The sequence below is a fragment of the Sciurus carolinensis genome, chromosome 8, assembly GCF_902686445.1.
Source record: "Sciurus carolinensis chromosome 8, mSciCar1.2, whole genome shotgun sequence".
NCBI lineage: Eukaryota > Metazoa > Chordata > Mammalia > Rodentia > Sciuridae > Sciurus > Sciurus carolinensis.
In genome coordinates, this window is record NC_062220.1 from 35286805 (window position 1) to 35309503 (window position 22699).

The following is a 22699-nucleotide window of genomic DNA, read 5'->3' on the forward strand; positions in this document are numbered from 1 at the left end:
GGCCCATTATCTGCAGTGCAAGTATTTATTATCTAACACTGGCATATCTTTTTGGTAATCCTAAGACATTTGGCCTCAGTGCTGCTCTGGTTGGCCTCTCAAGGCCAGAGAAGAGGCCCTGTGCTCATTCATGTGTTGGTTCCTGCTGAGACTACTAATAAGAGGGTTAACTGTTTGGTAATTTGTGTGCCAGAGAAATTTGGGCAAGAGTCAATTTGGCAAATGGGCTGAGCCTGTTAAACCACTTTGAATAAGCTAATGAGTAATCGTCATGGGGAACTTTGCCTCTGGTAATCTACTCCATGTCTTGAGCCAGGAACCTGGGGTGGAATGATACATGGGTTTTTATTTTTTATCTTGTGCATCACCTTTCAATAAGACTCCTATTCTAATGTATTTGAAGAGTAGAGAGGACATCCATATATTTGCACATTTTATTCATACATAGAAAGCATCATTTCTCATCCTGAAATAGGAAATTTGAGCAAAGCCTTTAAAAATAAGAAGACACAATAATAATTAGGAAATTTAGAGGAACAGCAGTTCTTTTCATCAGTGAAATAGCTAATGATAGCACTGTGTGTTAGATATAGCTTTTTCCAGGTCACAGCTCTGTATAATTAGGCCAGTTGCATGATAGTAGTTGCTTCCAACAGGATTCTTAGTTTTAAGCAAGTGAAGCCAATGCCCATTGATATTTATTGACTGGCTTACAGAAATATTAACTGTTTTATAGCATAGTTCAGCATGGTTGGAATGCTAGGAGATCAACTCTTACCAGTACAGATGTTCCTTCCAGAGCTTGTCTGTAGCAGTTGGTGCTTCTGCTGATAAGAGGTGGCATCTGCAGCTTGCCCCTCTTCCCTGCTGATGCCACACAGCACACATCACCCCTGCTTAGAATCCTGAGTGTGCTTCCACAGCCCTGCATCTTTGCGTCATTTATTTCATATTGAAAGACCAAGGCAATGTGATTGGCCAACCTTAAGCCACGGGCTCCCTAGCTGTATGGAAAGCCAAGAAAGTAGCCATTGAACATGTTTATCTTCTGTAGGGAAGAATTATTATGTGGAGAATTCTAACAAGAACAACTGGGAGACAATGGGAGAAATGCAAGTGGGCCATAAAAGAACAAATTAATTGTTGTGTTCTTTGATTTCATGTGACTTCTTCTTCCTGTTATAAATAACCTCTTCATTCTGCCATCTGTGCTTAATGCTTTCTGTTTCACTGTGTAATGGTTACCTTTATCACACATATAAATATATTTCTAGAATTTCATCCCATAATAACGTGGTAGAGAATCATCCATAATAACATTTTTAGGAAAAGTATTTAGCACATTTTGTGCATGAAAGCTTGTTTTAGCTCCTTCCTGTGTTTTCTTCTGTACCTGAATGATTATTATAGCCCACTTTTGTATAATTCATTGTTAAATTTCAAAATGCATTTTGATTTCTCAGGAGCATTCCACAGCAATTACTAAGGAGAACTGGAGACAGGTCTATGGCAGGAACTGGATTTTGAGGACAGGGCAGTTTGCCTGATCCATGTAAAGAGATTCCAGGCAAGCCCCCCCACCTCCATTCCCAGGGCTTATCTTTCTTCTCTTGAGGCGGTAGGTTATGAGGAAGGGGCATATGAGATCTGAGGAGTCCAGATTGCTGACTGGTAGCTAGAGACCTTGATAGGAAGAGGAGGGGGAAAATACCCTTTTTTTGGAGGGGGCCGTCTGGGGATTGACCTCAGGGGCGTTCGACCACTGAGCCACATCCCCAGCCCTATTTTGTATTTTATTTAGAGACAGGGTCTCTTAGTTGCTTAGTGCCTCACTTTTGCTGCAGCTGGCTTTGAACTCAAGATCCTCCTGCCTCAGCCTCCCAAGTCACTGGGATTCCAGGCATGTGCCACCATGCCGGTCAAAAAAATACCTTTTAATACATCTTATTGTGATATATTTGTTTACTGGGATTGAAGAGGTAAATGGAGGTGACCAGGTGAAGAAGAAAAGGATGCCCTGAGAGATGAGAGATCTGAGGAAGCAATAAGGAATAGACTTACAGGAGAATTGTTTGCTCTGACAAACATGCAATGTGCTTTCTCATTTATTAATGACCATAATTACTTTCCTTTTGGTTTTCCACTTTGAATTAGAGCTAATTGCCTTTGCATTGCTGCCCTGCTCCCACCTACATGGTTTTCCCTTTCATTCCCTGGAAGTGTGTTCCCCACCATCAAGGCTCCAGGTCTGGGTGCTATTCTGGGAGCTACCGCCTACTTTCTCACCCAGCTACCACCCAGCAAACCGTCAGCCCTTCCACACAGTCCACTACTCTTTGCAAGAGTGTTTGGTGATACTACTCTGCAACATTCCCTTCAGCCCCTACTTGAATGTGACTGTGAGTAGGTGATATAAACTGGACAATATCATAACAAAGGAAACTGGATCTCAGTGGCTTATATATGCTTCAGTACGTTTTATTATTAGAGTTTTTTGGTTACTTGGCTCTTTTTTAATTTAGTATTGATCTGATATCTGATCATCTTTTTAAATTTTTCATAGAGTCTGAGAATCAAATAAATAGAGGTTGTGGATTTTTATATCCTTAGGAGACCATAATGTTTTTTGTATATAATGTTTTTTCTTCAAACACTGCTTGCATTTAAGGGTATAAGCATAACTAATATTCAGATCATTCCAATTTAAACAAGTGCACATTTACGACTAGTGATGAACAATTCTTACAAATTTTTTATTAAAGATAGTTAAATGAGGTTAATTTTTTGATGATAAGAAAAGTTAATATAAGACAGAATCAAGAACTCTTGGTGGGGACAAGAGTGGGGTTTTGAGATTATGTCAAATCCAGTGAGTTTATGGTACAAGTTTAGATATATGTGCCAACAGGACATCTGTTTAGCATATGCTGTTCTCTGTCAAATTAACCCATGAGATCCTTAGGATGTTATATAGTAGCTATTGTCGTGCCCTCATTTTAGACAAGAGCAAAGTGAGCCATAGACGATTTGAACAACTGCCTGCTGATTTGAACACAGTCAGCAGCCTCCCAAGTTCACAGACATAAATAACCCCTGTGCTACATGCCTCTCAAAGCTGAGCAGCCACTTGGAGATCTGCTTCTCAGACTTGGGAACTTCATTTTTAGTATACTCAATGCTAGAAAAAAATTAAAAATTCTTAATAGTTTCATTTTTTAAAACATTTTGCTCTTTCTTCAGAGCATTTTTGATTGAAGGATACAAATTTTAACATACCTCCCCCATTGGTGTTGTGATCCCATTAATATGCAAAAGTTTAGAGGAGAAAAACAAAAACTTGTTCATGTGATATAGATCAAAGAACCAGCTATTAACCTTTACAGGGTAGAAGACGGATCCAGTTCATGCCTCACAAAGAGCTAACAACATTAAGGCTAAGTGTTTGAGAAACAGTCAGAATATATTAATAAGGATCAGAAAAGGATTTTGCTTAAAATGGGCCAGTTTCCCACACACTATGGAGAATAAACCTGAGGAAATGTAAACCAATGTATTAAGATCTTTCAGTTTAATCAATAGCAGAAAATACATGTATTGGTAGTTTGAGGAACTTTCTGGGCTCATAAAACTTAGTAAAATTGGGACCAGGTTTTTGAGCAACAATAAAGAATAATAATTTCAATATTAATTCACCATATTAAAATTTTTAAAAACATGGCATCAATATTTACCTTTTTTTTTTTTTTTTTTTTTTTTTTTTGATGTGGTGCTGGGAATTAGACCAAGGACTTCCTGCATGCCAGGCAAGCGCTTTACCATCTTATTACATTTTTAATGAAATGTCATTCTACCTTCAGTGTTATTTGGTACCTATTTTTTGGAAACTTATTGGATGGCTTTCCCTCCCTACAGTAGCTTTGCCTACCTTTCCATGGGAATGCTTCAGACACATAAATCCCCCACATCACCTGATTCTCTCCCCTTCTTGTAGTTGTCTCTCAGTGGGTTTCAGACTTGTCCTTTTTTGATGAGTCAGAACTTCCTCAATGCATAAGAAAGTCATTCTTTCTTGGTCCTCCTCATTTTTTATCTTTGAGACTTAAGAGAGATTCTTCCTTATCTGTAAAGGGTTACCATTTCTATTTCTTATATGATTTTTTTTCTTACAGTGTAGCTTTCTTCCAAAGTACAGCTTAGTTTTTTAAAACTTTTTCTGATATAATTTAAATCTGTAGAACAAATTGTAATAGTACAATATCACACCTTTTAGTTAAATCTGTTATTTGTATTTTACCCCCATTTACTTTATTCTTATCCCTTCCCTTCCTCTACACAAACACAAACACATGATTTTTTCTGAAATGGTGGACAAAGTAAATTAGAGATATATTGTTTTTCCCAAATGCAGGGATAATCTCTGACCTAATAACAATACACTTTAAAAAATCAGGATGATTATCACTGATACAGTATTTTATGTAATCTAAACATTAATTTTTCATCAGTTGTTCCAACAAAGCCTTTAATAGAATTTTTCTAATTCAAGGTTGTGCATTGCATTTAAATCATGTCTCTTTAATCTCCTTTAAGCTGGAACAGTTTCTCACCCATTTTTTACTTTTTACTTTGTTATTTCTGGAAAGCACAGGCTAGGTATTTTGTAAAACCTTAATTGCAGTTTGTCTAATGCTTCCTACTGATAGATTAAGTTTGTGCATTTTGGGTGGGAATACCACAGAAGTGATGTTGTATTCTTTATCTTTTACCATGAGAGTTCAAAAACATATGATTTTAATGTTTGCCCAACCAAATCATCTGGTGCTGACATTGATTATCTGGTTAAGGTGTTGTCTTCCAGGTTTTCCCCACTGATCAGTTATTATTGTTCCTTTTGCAATTAATAAGTAACTTAAAGGAACTCCTTGAGATTCTGCAGATATCCTCTTATTTATTACATATTTATTCACCCATAGTTTTAGAAATCACTGATGATTTTTCAACCCAACCATTCCTTCCACATTTGTTATTCACATTTACTGTAAAGAACGGATTTTCCTTCTCCATTCACTTGTTTATTATCACGTTTCCTATTCAGTGAGTTAGAAATCCATCTGATATTATTATCTGTTTTACTGATCAAAATCATCCCCGATTACCCATTGGCTCCTTTTGATATTTTCCCATGATTCCTTGAGTACTTTTTGCTTTCTGCATTAGAATGATCCAAACTCTTATTTTCCCTAACCCAACCCAAGGAATTAGTTATTTCTCCCAGGAGCACTACGTTCTTTTTCTTTTTTATACTTTTTAAATTGGTTCTCTTTAGTTACACATGACTCTGGAGTCCATTTTGACATAATTATATAGCATGGAATGGAATATACCTTTTTCTAATTCTGATCCCCAATACCTTTCCATCCCCTCCCCTCCTCCATCGCCTGCTCCCTTCCCTCTGCTCTACTGATCTTTCTGCCATTTAACCATAATTATTTTTTAAATTAATTTCTTATAGATATGCAAGATGGTGAGATTCACTGTGGTATATTCATATATGCACATAGGAAAGTTATGTCAGATTAATTCCACTGTCTTTCCTTTACCTATCTCCCCTCCCTTGCCTCCATTGTCCTTTGCATACTGCATTGAACTTCTTTCTATTCCTTTTTTAATGATCCACCCCACCACCAACTTATTATGGATTAGCTTCCATATATCAGAGAAAACATTCAACCTTTGGTTATTTGGGGATTAATTTATTTCACATGATGGTCTCCAGATGGTCTCCAAATCCTTCCATTTACTGACAAAAGTCATAAAATCATTCTTCTTTAATTGCTAATTTTAAATCCTTTGGATATATACTGAGGTGTGGGATAACTGGATCAAATTATGGTTCTGTTTCTAGTTTTGGGGGGAATCTCCATTACTGTTTTCCCGAGTATTTGCAATCCCACCAACAATATATGAATGCACCCTTTTCCTCACATCCTCACCAACACTTATTGTTACTTGTATTCTTGATAATAACCATTCTAACTGGAGTAAGATGAACTCTCAGTGTAGTTTTAATTGTATTTCTCTAATTGCTAGAGATGTTGAACATTTTTTTATACATTTGCAGACTGTTCATATTTCTTCTTTTGAGAGGTATCTATTTAGTTCCTTAGACCATTTATTGATTGGGTTATTTGGTTTTCTTTCTTTCTTTTTTTTTTTTTTTTTTTTGGTGTTAAGTTTTTTGAGTTCTTTGTATATCTTAGATACTAATACCCCATCTGAGGAGCAGGTGGCAAAGATTTTCTCCCATTCTGTAGGCTCTCTGTTTATGCTCTTATTTCCTTTGCTGTGAAGAAGCTTTTTAATTTGATGCCATCTCATTTATTGATTCTTGATTTCACTTCTTGTGCTTTAGGAGTCTCGTTAAGGAAATGAGTTCCTGAGCCAACATGTTGGAGTATTGGGTCTACATCTTCTTCTAGCAGGTTCAGGGTTTCTAGTCTAATTCCTAGGTCTTTATCCACTATGAGTTTTGTGCAGAGTGAAAAATAGGGGTTAAATTTCTTTCTGTTACATATGGATTTCCAATTTTCCCAGCACCTTTTGTTTAAAGTCTGTCTTTTCTCCAATGTATGTTTTTGGCCCCTTTGTCAAGTATGAGAAAACTGTATTTATCTGGGTTTGTCTCTGTATCTTCCATTCTATTCCATTGGCCTTTGTGCCTCTTTTGGTGCCAGTATCATGCTGTTTTTGTCACTATAGCTCTGTAGTATAATTTGAGGTATGGTATTGTGCTGCTTCTTGCTTCACTTTTCTCACTAAGGATTGCTTTGGTTATTCAATGAGTCACATCCCCAGTCCTTTCTATTTTTTATTTTTTATTTTTATTAAGTTACTGGAGGCCTCACTAAGTTGCTGAGGCTAGCCTTGAATTTGTGATCCTTAGGTCTCAGCCTCCCAAGTTTTGTTTGCTATTTTTTAAGAAAAAGATTTACATGTGTCTTGAGAGTACACATTGATGAATTTTGAAAGCAAACCACCTAATAAGATATAGAATCTTCCCTTCACTAGAAAAAGTTTCCTGGAGAAACTGGGCATGGTAGTGCACACCTATAATCTCAGTGACTCAGGAGGCTGAGGCATGAGGATCCCAAGTTTGAGGCCAGCCTTAGCAACTTAACGAAGACCCTGTCTCAGAATAAAAAATGAAAATACAGGGACTGGGGATAAAGCTTAGTGATAGAGTGTCCCTGGAGTCAATCCCCAGTACCAAGACAGAAAGAGAGGGAGGGAGGGAAGGAAGAAAAGAGAAAGAAATGTCCTGAAGGACTTCACTACTTAGTTCCTCCCCAACTCAGGCAACCTCTAAAGACTCATTTTTCATCATGGATTAGTCTTGCCTCTACCAGAACTTCAGCCAGGAGAATGAGGACTGTGGTTTTATAGTAAATTCTTAAGCATAGGGACTGGAGGTCTTCTAACATTTGTTTGTCTATCAACGTTGCTTTGACAATTCTAGATCCTTTGTGCTTCCATAAAAAAATAAAATCAGTTCACTCATTTCTCCAAAAATTTACAAGAATTGAAATCTCATTTAAATTGAACACTAATTTTGTGAGAATTGACTTGATAATTCAGTCTTCCACCCCTCAAATATAGTATATTTCTTCATTTGCTTAGTTTTTCATTTCTCTTAGCAATGTTTTATTATTTTCCAGTATAGTGGAAAATAATATTGTTTTATTGGTTTTATTTTTTTTTATTTTTTGAAGTTATTTTGTATCAAAAAAAATAAATAAATAACTGTTCCAGATGTTGTCATCAGTACACACAGGTATTCAGTTGATTCATGTATGTTAATGCTGAATCCTGTTGTCTTCCAAATTATTAATTCTAGCAGCTATTTGACATATTATACATGATTTTCTAAGTGAATAAGCATGATATATTTAAATAGAACACATTTTACCTCTGCCTTTCCAAATACCTGCCAGACTGCCTGCCCACCTTTGGCTCCCCGCTCCCTCACCCCCTATCATCACAATGACTAGAGCCTTCAGTACAGTGTTGAAAATAGTGAGCCCTGGTCTCATTTTCTTTTCTTCTTTCTTAGGGAGAAAATATTTAGTGTTTCTTCATTAAATACAGTGTTAGCTATGCTTTTTATAGATACTGTTTATCTCCTTGATGTTTCATTCTATTATTTGTTGAAAGTTTTTTTTTTTTTTTTTTTTTTAAATCCTGGATGGGTTTTGGATTTTGTAAAATGGTTTATCTGCATCTGTTGACATAATCATGTTTTTTTTCTGTTTTTTCTTTCAATATGATGAATTACACAGATTGATTTTTTAGTATTAAACCAACTTGTATTCCTGAAGTGAATCTTTTTTTTCTTTTTTAAGTATCCAAGTTGAAGTTTATTTGAAATGCTTTATAATAAGCAGCATTTTATAGCATCAGATACAGATTAAAATAATTTCCTTTTTCCATGTCAAACCTAGTGATTATCTTTTTTTTTTATTGTAAACAAATGGGATACATGTTGTTTCTCTGTTTGTACATAGAGTAAAGGCATACCATTTGTGTAATCATAAATTTACATAGGGTAATGTTGTTTGATTCATTCTGTTATTTTTTCCCTTTCCCCCTACCTCTCCCCTCCCTCTTTTCCCTCTATACAGTCCTTCCTTCCCCCATTCTTGCCCCCCTCCCTAACCCTAACTCTAACCCTAAAACTAACCCCTCCCACACCCCATTATGTATCATCATCCACTTATCAGCGAGATCATTCTTCCTGAAGTGAATCTTATGAGGTTACCTTTTCATGTTTCTGGGCTTGATTTGCCTATTTTGCTAAGGAGTTTTGAGTCTGTTTTCAGAAAAGTTTTTTTTTTTAATGTAAATTAAGAATATACATATTTGGTTTTACATTAAAATAATTTTTGGTATGTAAAATTAATTAAAAGCATTTCTTCCTTTTTTTCTGAAAGAGAGTATAAGTTTGACTCCATTTCTTGCTAATGTTTGGTAGACTTTACTAGTAAAGTGTTATAAGCTAGGAATTTTCTTTGGGGGAAAGTTTTTAATAATAAGTTCTGTTTCTTTATTATACAAAGACATTCTGATTTTCTCTCATTGTATACTAGTTCTGAAAGTTGTGTTTCAGAGAAATTTGATTGTTTTTTACATTTGTTGAATTTATTGGCACAAAGTTACATGATATTATCTTTTTACTGTTTGTTCATTCTGTTGTGATATCCTCTCTTTCATTACTGTTATTTGTAACATTTTTTTCGATTTCTCGATATTTTTTTTTTAGCTGTTTAAAAACATTTTAGACTCTTCGATGAGAAACAACTTTTGACTTTGTTATTTCTCTGTCTATTCTATTTCATTGATTTCTTTGTTATTTTTTTCTAATTATTTTGGATTTAATTTGCTCATCTTTTCCTAGCTGAAGGTGAAACTCAGATGATGGATTTGAGATGACTTTTAATGTAAGCATGTCCAGCTGCCTGTAGGGGCTGTTTTCACTGCATCCCACAAATCTGGTGTGGTGTATTATGTTGTAGTTTCATTTTCATTCAGCTTGAAATATATTCTAATTTCCTTTGTGATTTCCTCTTAGACCCTTGTACTATTTAGAAGCAAGTTGTTTTACTTTTCAATCTTGGAGTTCTTGATAGCTTGTGCTTTATTTCTAATTCTACTGTGATAAGAGAACAGATTCAGTAAGGTTATCACCTTTTGAAATTTACAGGTAGCTTCAAGAACTCAGCAAGTGCATTTTGAAAAGACCGCATCTTCTATAGTTTTGGGGTGTTCCTATCCATAAATATCAATGGCCAGGTGACTTTTCATAGAATTAATCGGCTCTATATACACTTAATGATTTGATTCAACCTAGGCTTCTTATTCATAAGAGGAAAATTATTTTTGTCTATTTCTTCCTTTACTTCTAGAAGTATTTTCCTTTCAATATTTTATAGTATTTTCCTCTCTATATCTTATTTATGTTTTAAGTTCTCTTTATTTCTCAGACTGCTTTTAAGATTATTTTTTTATCTTTTCATAGAGTTTTCAGCATTTTTACATGCTATACCTAGGTATACTTTTCTTTATATTTATCCTGCTTTGGGATTGGTGAGCTTTCTGGATTTAATAGTTTGCCTTTTCATAAAATGTGTGAATTTGGGGGCCATTTTTCTTCTAAGATATTTCTTTTCCCATTCCATATTCCCCTTTGGAAACTGCAATTACTTGGAATTTAGATCACTTTATATTGTCCTAGAGATCACTGAGGTGCTATTCATTTTTTTAAATCATTTTTTTCTGTGTTCTTCAAATTAGATTCTTTGTTTTACAGTATTTTCAAAATCATTGTCCTTTTTATTCTGCTTTCTCAAATCTATTAAGTCCATTTATCGAGTTATTTCATTTTAGGTATTTTACATTTTAGTTCTAGATTTTTCCATTTGGTGGTTTTATATTTTCTTCTCCTCATTTCTTCTTCTTCTTCACTCATTATGACCATTTTCTTCCTTATTCCTTCCCTTTCTTTCTTGGAATTCTAAACCCAGAGGGAACCATTTTATTGTCTTATTTTCATGATCATATCACATATCATTAGTTTCAAATACTCTGTCTTTCCCTTTTGGATTTCTCCTTATATTCATAATTTATTCCTAATGATAATTATCAATCTTCAACCATATGGCGTGACTATGTTCTTTGAAAATAGCTGCTCTAATTGTTATCTGCTAATTAAAATATGGATCACCTTTGGTCCAGTTTCCATTGACGGCTTTTCTCTGGAGGAAATCTCTGGGGCTTTTCCCTCAGTATCTTTGCATATTTGCTGATTTTTTAAATCATATTTCAAACATTAAGAATGCTATAGTACAGACTCTGGATTCTGTTATCTTCTGAAAGATTTATATTTTGTTCACGTAAACAGCCTGATGAGATTCATAACTTTACACTCTGTCTTTCTGCAGTTGGTAATAGCCAACGTCTTTGCTGTGTTCCCTTGGCCATTCAGGAGCCACCATGTCGTTCTGTGTGTGGTCTGCCCCATGAATGTGTATTAGTAGTTTACTGTGGCAGCCCTCCTTCCATCGTCCATTCTCTCCTTAAGTAGATCAAGGTGGCACTTTGTGCTTCAGCTTCAGCTTCTAGCACTACCAGAATAGAGAATGGCCACCAGTTGAAGAGCTACACAAGGGTAAATCCCACCCAGTGTTATTGGTTTCTTTCTCAGAGGAGAATTTATTCCTCTACCATTTCCACTACATTCATTGCTTTCAAGAGCATTCAAATCATTATAGTTTATTTTTGTTTCGAGGACTTATAATTATTTTCTATAGGCAAGTTATCTAATAAACAATATTTTCCTTTATTGGTAATGGAATTTTCTGTGACACATTTTAGAATTGTCAAATTATACTCCTAAATAAAAGAGTTTTTATAGACAGAAAATCCAAAGAAAGAAGAAACAAATGATCAAAAAATGGTGGACTGGTTATTTCAAAGTTACTTCCCTTGTAAGGAGGGGATCAGAATAGGAAAATACCTGGTTGGGTAATATCGGGTTGCTTCTTTTGTGTAGGAATTAAAGCAGAGTGAACTTCATGCCAATTGATACTGGCCTGTTTGAGAAATTTGGCTGTTATCTCTCCAATCCTATTTCTTGCAAGTTAGATAAAGAGTTTCAGGTTGGTGATATGGAGCTCTAGTGTGAGTCCATTTTAGTATACGAACTAAGCCCAAAACAATGGCCTCCTGAAGTTTTCTTTAATACATGCCTCCTCTCCTTTACTACTCTGAAGTAATTACTATTTTGCTCTATTGTGCAAACAAGGGAGTCATACAGAACCAATCTTCCCAGTGGTGACTTATCAGGTTCATACAACTAAGATGTTTGGGATCAAAACTTGGTGCTAACATCTCTTAGTCTCTCTAACACAAAAAATGTTTTGCAAAATAGTCAAGGAATCTTTTGTTATAAAAATAATTTTTGAAATATATATTTTTATTTGGCAATGAACCTTTGTTTTATTTATTTATATGTGGTATTGAGACTCAAACCCAGTGCCTCCCACATGCTAGGCAAGCACTCTGCCACTGAGCCACAACCCCAGCCCATAAAAATAATTTTTAAAGCTGAAGGAACTTACAGAGATAGATATTTAATATTTATAAAGTGCAATGTGATTACTGCTGGAGCAGATCCTAGATGTGGCAGGAAAAAATGAAGTTAATTGTTGAAGAAAAGTCTAAGGTTGAACAAATAGAAACTGTTCTAAGATTGAAGGGAAGAACATAGAGACTGACTATTTAAAAAAAGAAATGAAAGAAGGATGGAAAGAAAGTGAGCTTATTTTAAGGGAGGAGACGGGATGAAAAGGGAGTGAGTTTAAATTGTCTTGATAAGGAAGTCCTTTAAGTGGTCTTTGGGTGAAGTTTCGGGGAAAGTAGCAAAAGTTTGAAATGTCCCCCAAAGTAAATGGTAGAGGAAACTAAACAGGTAGAATGATTGATGGCCTTGGAGCTCAATTAAATTTGGTGTCTTCTGTCTGTAGGAGCATCAGTTATAACATCTCTTCTGTACTCTGCTCTCTGATGGGAGGGAGTTTAAAAAAGACATGTATTAGTCTGAGATAGAATTTATAAGGCATGAATGATGGAAGAACAAAGATGCAAAAGAATCTTGGTTGCTTTTGTCGTAGTAGAGTTTTCTGTATGAATATCACAGATGAGTAGAGTTGCTCTCCAGTTGGAACTCTGTCTTCAATTTGATTCTAAAGTGCAAGATGCCAACCATGGTGGCACATGCCTATGATTCTAGCAACTCAGGAAGTCAAGGTAGGAGGATCACAAGTTTGAGCCTAGCCTCTGCAACTTAGCAAGATCCTATGTCAAAATAAAAGTTTACAAATGAGGTCAGGGCCTGGGGATATAGCTCAGTAATAGAGTGCTTGCCTAACTTGTGTAAGTCCCTGAGTTCAATTCCCAGGACTTAAGAAAAAAAATAAAATGTGATGATCCATAGTGAAGAAATACCATTGGCAAAGTGTGTGATATAGTAAGAAAAACTTGAAGCAAGTAGAATCCTGAGAGATCACTCTGGTTCTGACAGTGACTAGCTGGATGGTATTAGGGAAATCACTAACTTGGCCCCTAGGTAGTTGTTTTATTAAATAAGAATAGCTCTTAAAACTCAACAACACATATGTTTTTTTCACCTTCGGAGATAAATTTTTATATTTTAAAAATAAGCAGAAAATTAATTTTAGGTTGTGTAGAGGGAAATGGCAGGGAGCGGGTGGGGAAAGGAAAGATAGTGGACTGAGACAGGCACCATAACCCTATGTACATGTATGATTACACGAATGGTGTGGATCTATATCATGCACAAACATAGAAATGAAAAGTTGTACCCCATTTGTGTACAATGAATCAAGATGCAGTCTATCAAAATTTTTAAAAAGATAAAAAAGGCAGAAAATTGACCTCGTTTGTGGTTTTTCTTATGTTACCATAAGAATTTTTTGTTGAAATTAACATAAAATACTATTGTGTCATTCTTTAATAATAAGTCAAATTTTTGGTGATGTACCCATATGAATAAAATATGCATACAAATATATTATGTGACTGCACTAATTGTTCCCCAGGTCCTACCTAATCTACTTAGAAAGTCATCCCAGAATTTTATACAGAAGAAAGCGAATGTGTCATCATTCCTGAGAAATTATCTATATTCCTGATCATCTGGGTGAGACCCATTTCTCAATGCCATTCAACAACTACTCTTCAAAGCAGGAAGCACCTAGCAGGAATAAATAAGGCCTCTCACCCCTAGTTGATCAGTAAGGCGTTTTCTCCCTTTGGTCCCAACACTGACTGAGAGGAATGGATTAGAGGATTTTCATAGCAAAGGTACATGCTCATAACTGATGGATCATGCAGTGTCCCCTTCCTCTATTGTTGGTGATTAGGATCTAACTTCAGCAAATATTCTTTAGAGAACATTGCAGGTTCTGCCAGATCCCTGCAATAAGTGAGTGTCAAAATAAAATGAGTTGTACAACTTCTATATCTATAGAAATCACATTTACACTGTCCTATTAAGTGTGTGTGATTGCATTATGTGTGAAAAAACAATATTTAAAATTTAAGAGTACTTCACTGCAAATAAATGCTAACCAGTCATCTGAACTTTTGGGAAAATGGTGCCCATGGACTTGCTCAATGCTGAATTGCCACACACCTTCAATTTGTTGCAAACAAACAAACAAACAAAAAACCCCAGCCCAGTAAAGCAGAGTACAAGATAATGAGGTGTCCCTGTTATCTAGAGGAGGGAAAAAATCCTTCCCTGTCTTTAACCAGGCAGACCTACTTTAACCTTAAAGCCCTTTGCGGACCACTAGTGGAAAGTGAAGTACCTTAACTGAGCAGCTGAAGCACGTGGGCCAATATGATTACTGCACCCTAGCTGGAGGGGTGTCCTTTGTGGTTTGTGACAGAGAACGCCTTAAGAACATGTTAGAAGAGGGCGACTGTAATGCCGCCCACGTGCCGAGAACATCTGTCAGTGTTTGGAAATTCGTTATTTCTGTGGAACGATGTTCATTCATTCAACAGTTTAAGCACCGCTGATGCCAGCCACTGTTCTAGGTCTTGGGTGCATAGCAAAGAAGCCACAGTTCCTGTTCTCACAAGGTCACACTCTAGCAGGACCAGGTAGGCGCTGAACAAGGGGAACAGGTACAGTGGGGGCCTGGGACTGTTCTCTTCACCAGTGTGATGAGAAAGGATTCACTGTGAAGTTGAAAGGAGCCAGGCTTTTGTGCTCTTGGGTGCTTTTGTGCGTAGGGAAATCCCCATCTGGAGAGGGAAAGGTGTTTAAAAGCTCCCTGACTTTATCAATTAGAAAGATGTCTCTTTGCTGGGAGCCGGAAGCCTCAGGGCTTGTGGCTTGGCGAAAGGTCAGTACCTTTATGTGAAGGAAAAGGCAGATACAGCTCCACATGTGGGCAGCCTGGTGAGTAGGAAAGGGCTGGAGTTCTGCCCCACTCGCTACTTCAGCTGGTCTCCACATGTGTAGCACACACCGTTAGTGTGGAACTGCCTCAGCAGGTGCATGGTGGGATTCTAGGAGGACAGCAAGGTCAAAGGCCCTGAGGCAGAACCATGTTCAAGAAACACCAGGGAGGACCCAGTAGACAACAGGACCATACTTTAGGTTTCCTCACACTAATTATAGTTTTGGTCAGATAATTCTTCAGCTCTCTCTTATTTTCAAAAAAATCAACTTATGATTTCATAGGATTTCCACAATAAACCATCATAAGACTCTCATGTTAAATTACTTACCTAAGTAATACAATTAGTAAATACAGGAGCTTAGAATTTAACTGAAGTCCTCTCTTTTCAGCGTTTTTCACAATCAATGCCTCAAAGATTAGGTAGTCATTTTAAAGCATTGAACCTTTTTTTTATATCACCAGTTCCTTCACAGAGCTCTGTTCTTAATAAAAAAAACAACCCTTTCTGAATTCTGCTGCAATTCAAAGCATCTGATTCTTCTTTTTCTATAGTTGACTTTAACAGTTAAAACAATTCTATCATAACCTAGGTGGTTTTCATAGTCCTTTGCAGCTGTTTTCTCATTTTAATGGATCTTCAAAGTGTTGTCTTTTTTATGACAGTGCATTTTGAAAATGTGGCATTTTTACTAACCCAAACCATGTATTGATTAGAAAAATAATTAGTATCTCATAAGAAGCTCTTCTATGGTAAAAAAGCATATTCCATTTATTAATCTGGGTCTTCCTGTGCATATCTTCCAGCTGGAAATGGAAAAGCTTCAGCTGCAAGCCCTGGAGCAGGAGCACAAGAAGCTGACGGCCCGCCTCGAGGAGGAGCGGGGCAAGAACAAGCACGTGGTCCTGATGCTCCTGAAGGAGTGTAAGCAGCTCTCGGGCAAAGTCATAGAGGAGGCCCAGAAGCTGGAGGAAGTCATGGCCAAACTGGAGGAGGAAAAGAAGAAAATGAATGAACTAGAAGAGGAGCTCTCCACCGAGAAACGGAGAAGCACAGAAATGGAAGCTCAGATGGAAAAACAGCTCTCTGAGTTTGACACAGAACGGGAACAGCTGCGTGCCAAGCTGAGCCGAGAAGAAGCGCACACAACTGACCTCAAAGAGGAGATAGACAAGATGAAGAAGATGATTGAGCAGCTGAAAAGGGGAAATGACAGCAAACCAAGCCTCTCTCTCCCACGAAAGACAAAAGATAGGCGTTTGGTTTCCATATCTGTGGGAACAGAAGGACCTGTGACAAGGTCTGTTGCTTGCCAGACAGACATAGTGACAGAAAGCACTGACCATGTGAAGAAGTTGCCTTTGACCGTACCTGCGAAGCCTTCCACGGGGAGCCCCCTAGCTTCTGCAAGTGCAAAAGGGAATGTGTGTACCAATGCCACATTGGTCAGACCAGGTATTGACAGGCAGGCTTCCCATGGTGACTTGATGGCCTCCTCTCTGCCCACTCTCCCACCTCCAAGTGCAAGCAGAATTGAGGAGAATGGACCAAGCACTGGCTCAACGCCTGATCTAACAAGTAGCACACCCCCAGTTCCCAGTAGTGCTCCCCCTCTTACTGCTCAGACACCAGGCACCGCTCCCCAGAATTACTCGCAGACTCCTCCTATGCACAGTTTACATTCACCATGTGCCAATGCATCTTTGCATCCAGGTCTGAACCCACGAATCCAAGCAGCTAGATTTAGATTTCAGGGTAATGCCAACGACCCAGACCAAAATGGAAATACTACCCAAAGTCCTCCATCAACAAGAGATGTCTCTCCTACAAGTCGTGACAACCTAGTGGCCAAACAACTGGCTCGGAATACTGTGACCCAAGCACTGTCAAGATTTACGAGCCCTCCAGCGGGTCCTCCCCCCAGACCTGGAGTGCCCCCTACCGGGGACGGTGGCACCTACCCTGCAGTTGGTCGGACGGGTTTAAAGACTCCCGGTGTAGCACGAGTTGACAGAGGAAATCCTCCTCCTATCCCTCCGAAAAAGCCAGGGCTCTCTCAAACTCCTTCTCCACCACACCCCCAACTCAAGGTTATTATGGATAGCAGCAGGGCCTCGAATGCAGGAGCCAAAGTTGATAACAAAACTGTGGCTTCGTCTCCCTCCAGTTTGCCCCAAGGGAACAGGGTAATAAACGAGGAGAACCTCCCTAAATCATCCTCCCCTCAGCTGCCACCAAAACCGTCCATAGATTTAACTGTGGCACCCGCAGGCTATGCCGTCTCAGCCCTGGCCACGTCTCAGGTGGGTGCCTGGCCTGCTGAAACCCCCGGACAGAACCAACCTGCATGTTCCGACAGCTCCCTTGTCATTCCCACCACCACTGCCTCTTGCTCCTCCATAAACCCTGTTAGTGCTTCATCCTGTAGCCCAGGTGCCTCAGACAGCCTCCTGGTAACAGCATCAGGTAAAGGGATTGAATATTCCACCCTCTTTTAAGAATGTGGCCTGTCCTCCCTCTTGCCTTCATTTCCTTAAACTTTTTTTTTATTTTTTAATTTTTTTTCTCCTTTCTTTCTTTTTTGTAATCTTCTTTGAAGGCTCCAGGGTATGGTGATTCATCTTGCTCTATGAATTGCAATTTCGTTATGCACAGTGCTTTCTTCTTTTAAAATAACCTGAAAATAGTGGTTTGGAGCACAAGAAGACCATTCATTTAGAAAGACTAAAACATTTCCATGGGAGGAAAGCATATCCCTTCTTATTAAATATTTATCTCACAGGATCTCAATATTAATGGATCCTCAGACAGTACATGTTCAAATCTATCCCTTCTGGGATGACATCAAAAAAAATTTTTAAGTCATTATTAGCACTTTTCTGGATTATCACATTGATTAGGTTTATTCTGTAATTGGTTTTTTCTGAGTTTTAATATCAGTTTGGTAATAGGTTTTTTTCCTTGCCCTCAAAAATGGAATGTGAATGTTTTTAAATCTCTGTTCTAAGTTTAGCTTATTTCAAAAGCCGTTTACCCTGTTTGAAGCTATCATCTTCCAACAGTAGAGCACAGATGGATAACAGCACGTGGGCATGTTAGGCAAGGTTTCCATTACAGCTGTGGTTTGTGAAGTCACTGACTCTGGGACTGATGAACAAAGAAGAACTGGATTATTTCCCTTTTGTTGTAGGTTGCTAGCGGAAGCATTGCTTTGTATTGGCATGACTGGATTAGTTTTGTTTATTTTTGGTTTTGTTTTTGCAGAGTTGGGGATGGAACCAGGGCCTTGTACATGCTAAGAAAGTTCTCTACCACTGAGCTACACCCCAGGCTGGATTAGTTCTTTGTTGGGCAAATGTGATTCTAAAGTAACGTTATTCCTACCACGCATCTTAGTAGTTAGCAAGGTACCACTTTTCCTTTAAAATTAAAGGAGAGTTTGAAGAGTATCTCATTTAAAACTTAAGAGTGGGAATTTGAAAAACAAGTAGCACTATACTTGTTGATTATGGGGTAATTAGGTCAGTACACCAGAATTTATTTATCTAATTATAAACAGTGTCCTTGAAATTAAAATCTTTGGCAAGCTATATCCATATTTCAAGGAGCAAAATTGAAAATTGGAAATAGCATTTGAAGTTACTCAGATCTGTGTTGGAATCTGGGCTCTGCCATTTACAACTGCATTTTGGGTGATTTTTTTCCACACTGAACACATTTTCTCTCCCTTAATATGGAGCTTACACTACTCATGGGGAGGGTGGCTGTTAGGAAGATCGGAAATGTCACAAAGCATGATAGTGAGCCTGGAACAGCATCAGTGGTCAGTAAATAGAGGTGACAATACTGTCTTGGTGGTGGTGGTGTTTGCAGCATTTAAGTGAGTTTGTTTTAGAATTGACATTAGTAGTATTTTGTGATGTCTTTATAGGCATTTAACATTCCGTATTTTTCATTCAAAAACAGCATTGTTCCTCATGGACTGGAATAATGTTGTCTGTTTCTCACAATTTAAACCCATTCTCAGAACAAGGGTTTTTCTACCATTCAGAAGAATTTCTACCATGCAGAGAATGTACTGTAAGATCTTTAGGTTGTTGTAAAAATTCAAGTTCCAGAAACATTTGGAGCAGTGGCAGATCTTTACCATAACTGCTCAGATTGTAAACTTAAAAACACATTCCAGATATATAAATTTTGTCAGTGTTTTGTTTTATTCTGGTACTGGGGTTTAACCCAGGGACGCTTTGTCACTGAGCTGCATCCCCATTGCTTTTGGTTTTTTATTTTCAGACAGGGTCTCATTGAGTTGTTTAGGACCTCTCTACATTGCTAAGGTTGGTCTTGAACTTGTGATTCTCCTGTCCATATTTTGATACTTTGAGGTTCTGCCAGTTGTTGCCTGGGTCCTCACTGTGGTCTGTGGTCCAGCCACTGATGTCCTTCGGTTCCAACAGAAAGCTTTAAAATGAACATCTATGACTGAGGAGCATTTGTCAGCAGGATTTTAAGTTTTCAAAGATGGAGAACTCTTAATATGTTGTATATTTGTGGACTTTTGGATAAAGGAACCAGAACCACTCTGAAAAATGCCCTTTGCTTATGTTCAGGGAGCCAAAGAGAATATAAATAGTGGTTCCAATGAAATACCAGTGAAGATGTATGAAATTGGTTCCTTGTTTTCTGTTTTCTAACTTTGCTATTCAGCCAAGTATTCTCGGAACTTTGCAGGATTACCTTTGATGAAATAAAAGGTTTCTTTACCATTCATTTGTAAGATGTGGCTTTTTAGGGGAGAAGGGAGACACTGGAGGTCTTTAGTCTTTCAGTCAAGTGTTTACTGAGCTCCTTCTCTTTGGGGGGTTGGAAATGTTACTGCACTTAGGTGATGGTGTATAACTGTATACAATGTGGTTGTAGGTCAGCCCAAACTTTCCGAATGATATATAGGATTTCAACTCTGCATTCCGTTTAGATTCCCCCCTCAACCCTCCCCATGGTGCTGGGGATCAAACCCAGGGCCTTATGCATGCAAGGCAAGTGCTCTGTCACTGAGCTACACCCCCAGACCAGTTGCCCCATTTTTTGCCACTGCACCCATTGCAACTCAGAAGCACCAAAACTCCCTGCATCCCGCTTCTTAACTTGGCTGTGCCTGGGCGAGCTTGTTCCTCTCCAGGCCATAAGCCCATTGGAGGGTATTAACCTTCTAAACACCCACTAATGCCATTGTAGTTGCTAAGAGGAGGACATGGGGACAGAGCACAACTGCCAAATACCTAGCAGGTGTTTGTTCCCATTTCCATGAAAAAAACGTGCCGAATTTAGTGTAAGAAGGCAAAATTAGTCCATTTCTGCCTCTTTCTAGGTATCACTGGACAGAGTGAATTCTCTCTGAACTGTTAGCTTTGTCATCCAACATTGAAAGCACTAAGCCAGAAAATTACAGTACTTTCAAACCAAAGGATGTCTTCAACTTGCCTGATGAGTTTTAAAACAATAGTTCAGTACCTCTCCCTCCTTGGGGAAACTCCAGATCCTATGATCTTTAAAATCTCTAATCCTGTGTGTCCTGTCAGCTTCTGTCTCTGACAGTTAAAACTCAGTTAAAGCCCAGAGGAGGACTGACTGGAATGACAGAAATTACCATTTTAATGGATTGCATTGTCAAATACCCAAACTCTGTTGGCAACTTTTATGGCCAAATGTTAAATTTTAAAGTAGTGTTTTAAATTCTAAATGAATTAGAATGTCTTGTTCCTTCTGAACTTGTCAAATGAACATGTTTGTGTTAGATGAACAGAAGCCTAAACTAGAAGACTCTAGGCCGCTGAGTTCCCATACCCTTGGAATTTTCTGTTTTCTTTTTGTTATTGTTATTGTTGTTTATTTGGCATATTTTATTCAATTTGGTTCAGTTTTTTTTTTCTTTAGTTAAATAGATATTCTAAAAATTATTTTCATAGACGATTGGCTTGAAGGCTAAACCAGAATACAAGAAACATCTGGGCTATGACATTAACCTTCTCCACCTTCTGAAGCTGATGCCGGAAGCTGTTCTCAACACCTCTCCCTCTGCCATTGCATGTTCTCTGTTCCCTCCCCTGACGTGTTGTGCCCAGTGCTTACCCTCACTAACATTTGGGACACTGTAAAGCTGAATGCCTTTTTCTAACATCATTAGAGTGCTGTGTGAATATAGGTCTGTTCTGTCACTACTAAACCAGTTAACCAAGTATTACCATTTTTATCCTTGTTGGGAATTTCAGGCAATATAGTCTCGTGGTGGTTTAATTTATTTTTCCCCATATTTATAGCAGGGTTTATAAAAATAAGTCTGTGCTAGAGAAAATTGGAAAGGATAGTGAACATCTAACATTTAAAGTTTAAGAATACATGGTATTTATAAAGCATTTTTGGTAAGGATTTTTAAAATATCTTGCAGCTCTCTAAGAAAACAAGGACACTGATTTGTCTTTAGAATAAGAACTCGAAGATTCTTGAGTGTTCTAAAGAGTGAGAAAATTTCCAAATAAAATACCTTATCTTTCAGTTAACATTAAAATAGGATTTCCCAGAAAATTATGTCCATAATTGATTATTTCTATGTATATATAAGGTAGTTGGAAAATATATTTCAATTGTGTCCTCCCAAAGTCAAGAACTGTGTTGAAATAAGAAAAATGAAGACAAAACATAAAGAATAGCAAACTGATCAATATGTGCATGTTGGTGTTCATAGAAGAATAGCAGTAACCATGACCCTAGGGGTGAGATCTAGAGAGAGTAAGAATGTGTGTGCATACGAGTGTGTGTGAGAGTCTGTGAGTCATTGTGAGAGTGTATGAGAGTGTGTGTGTGTTGGAGAGACGGACTGATACTGAAGCGTGAGCCTGGTTCCCTCCTTTCTGCAGAGGACGGCGGTGCCATGCCTTGCTGTTGCCTGTGTTTGCTTTACAAGGTTTCATTCCTTGGTGTTTATAATTTCTCTGTTTGTCATCCATTTCTAATAAGTACTGATTTAATTTTTGTGGGCCTGTTTTTTTTTTTGTTTGTTTTAAAGAAAATACAAAAGGTAAAATGTACCAGAGAAGAGCCTTCTTGTAAGTATGAAGTAAACATACTACTTTTGTAAGAAGACCTAATGAATGTCAATAGGAAAATAGCAATAAGTCTAGATAAATATTTAATTGTATGAGCAGTTTAATTTTGTCTGACACTGCAGTCGTAATAATTGTATGAGCAGTTTAATTTTGTCTGACACTGCAGTCGTAAGAACAATAAACTTTTTATGGGCCCAAATAATTGATTATAAAGATATAATATCCAGTTTCTAATAAGCAATATAATATTTGTATGAATGACTTTGTTTTATTTTATAAGGCATTTTTTAAATACTGAGAAATTTCTTTGATATGTATCTTAATATTTATTAAAATAATCAAAGGCCCATAATTTAGGTTTAATCGTGATAATTGAGTATTACATACAAATTAAAGTAACGCATGTACATACTATCCTGATAGTAATGCACAGGGTAGAAAATATTCATCTATGTGTCTTACCAAGTAGAATATAACCCTAGATATATGAAAAGTCTACCTCAAGCAACAAAAATGTGCCATGTCCAAAATATTACTTAGAGGTATTG

General features: G+C 37.5%; 1 protein-coding gene across 6 annotated transcripts in view; it reads left to right on the forward strand.

Annotated features, from left to right (window-relative positions):
- Cttnbp2 (cortactin binding protein 2) overlaps positions 1 to 22699 on the forward strand; it is a 149112-nt gene that overhangs the window by 56731 nt on the left and 69682 nt on the right. For 5 of the 6 annotated variants that reach the window (XR_007109746.1, XM_047560231.1, XM_047560228.1 and 2 more), the window contains exon 4: positions 15855 to 17514. Coding sequence is in view for 4 of the 6 variants with exons in the window: in XM_047560231.1 (XP_047416187.1) it covers positions 15855 to 17514 (1660 nt within the window). In the remaining 2 variants the exon portion in view is untranslated. Of the gene's footprint in view, positions 1 to 15854; positions 17515 to 22699 lie in introns of those variants that run through there. The other variant, XM_047560232.1, reaches the window with a different exon arrangement.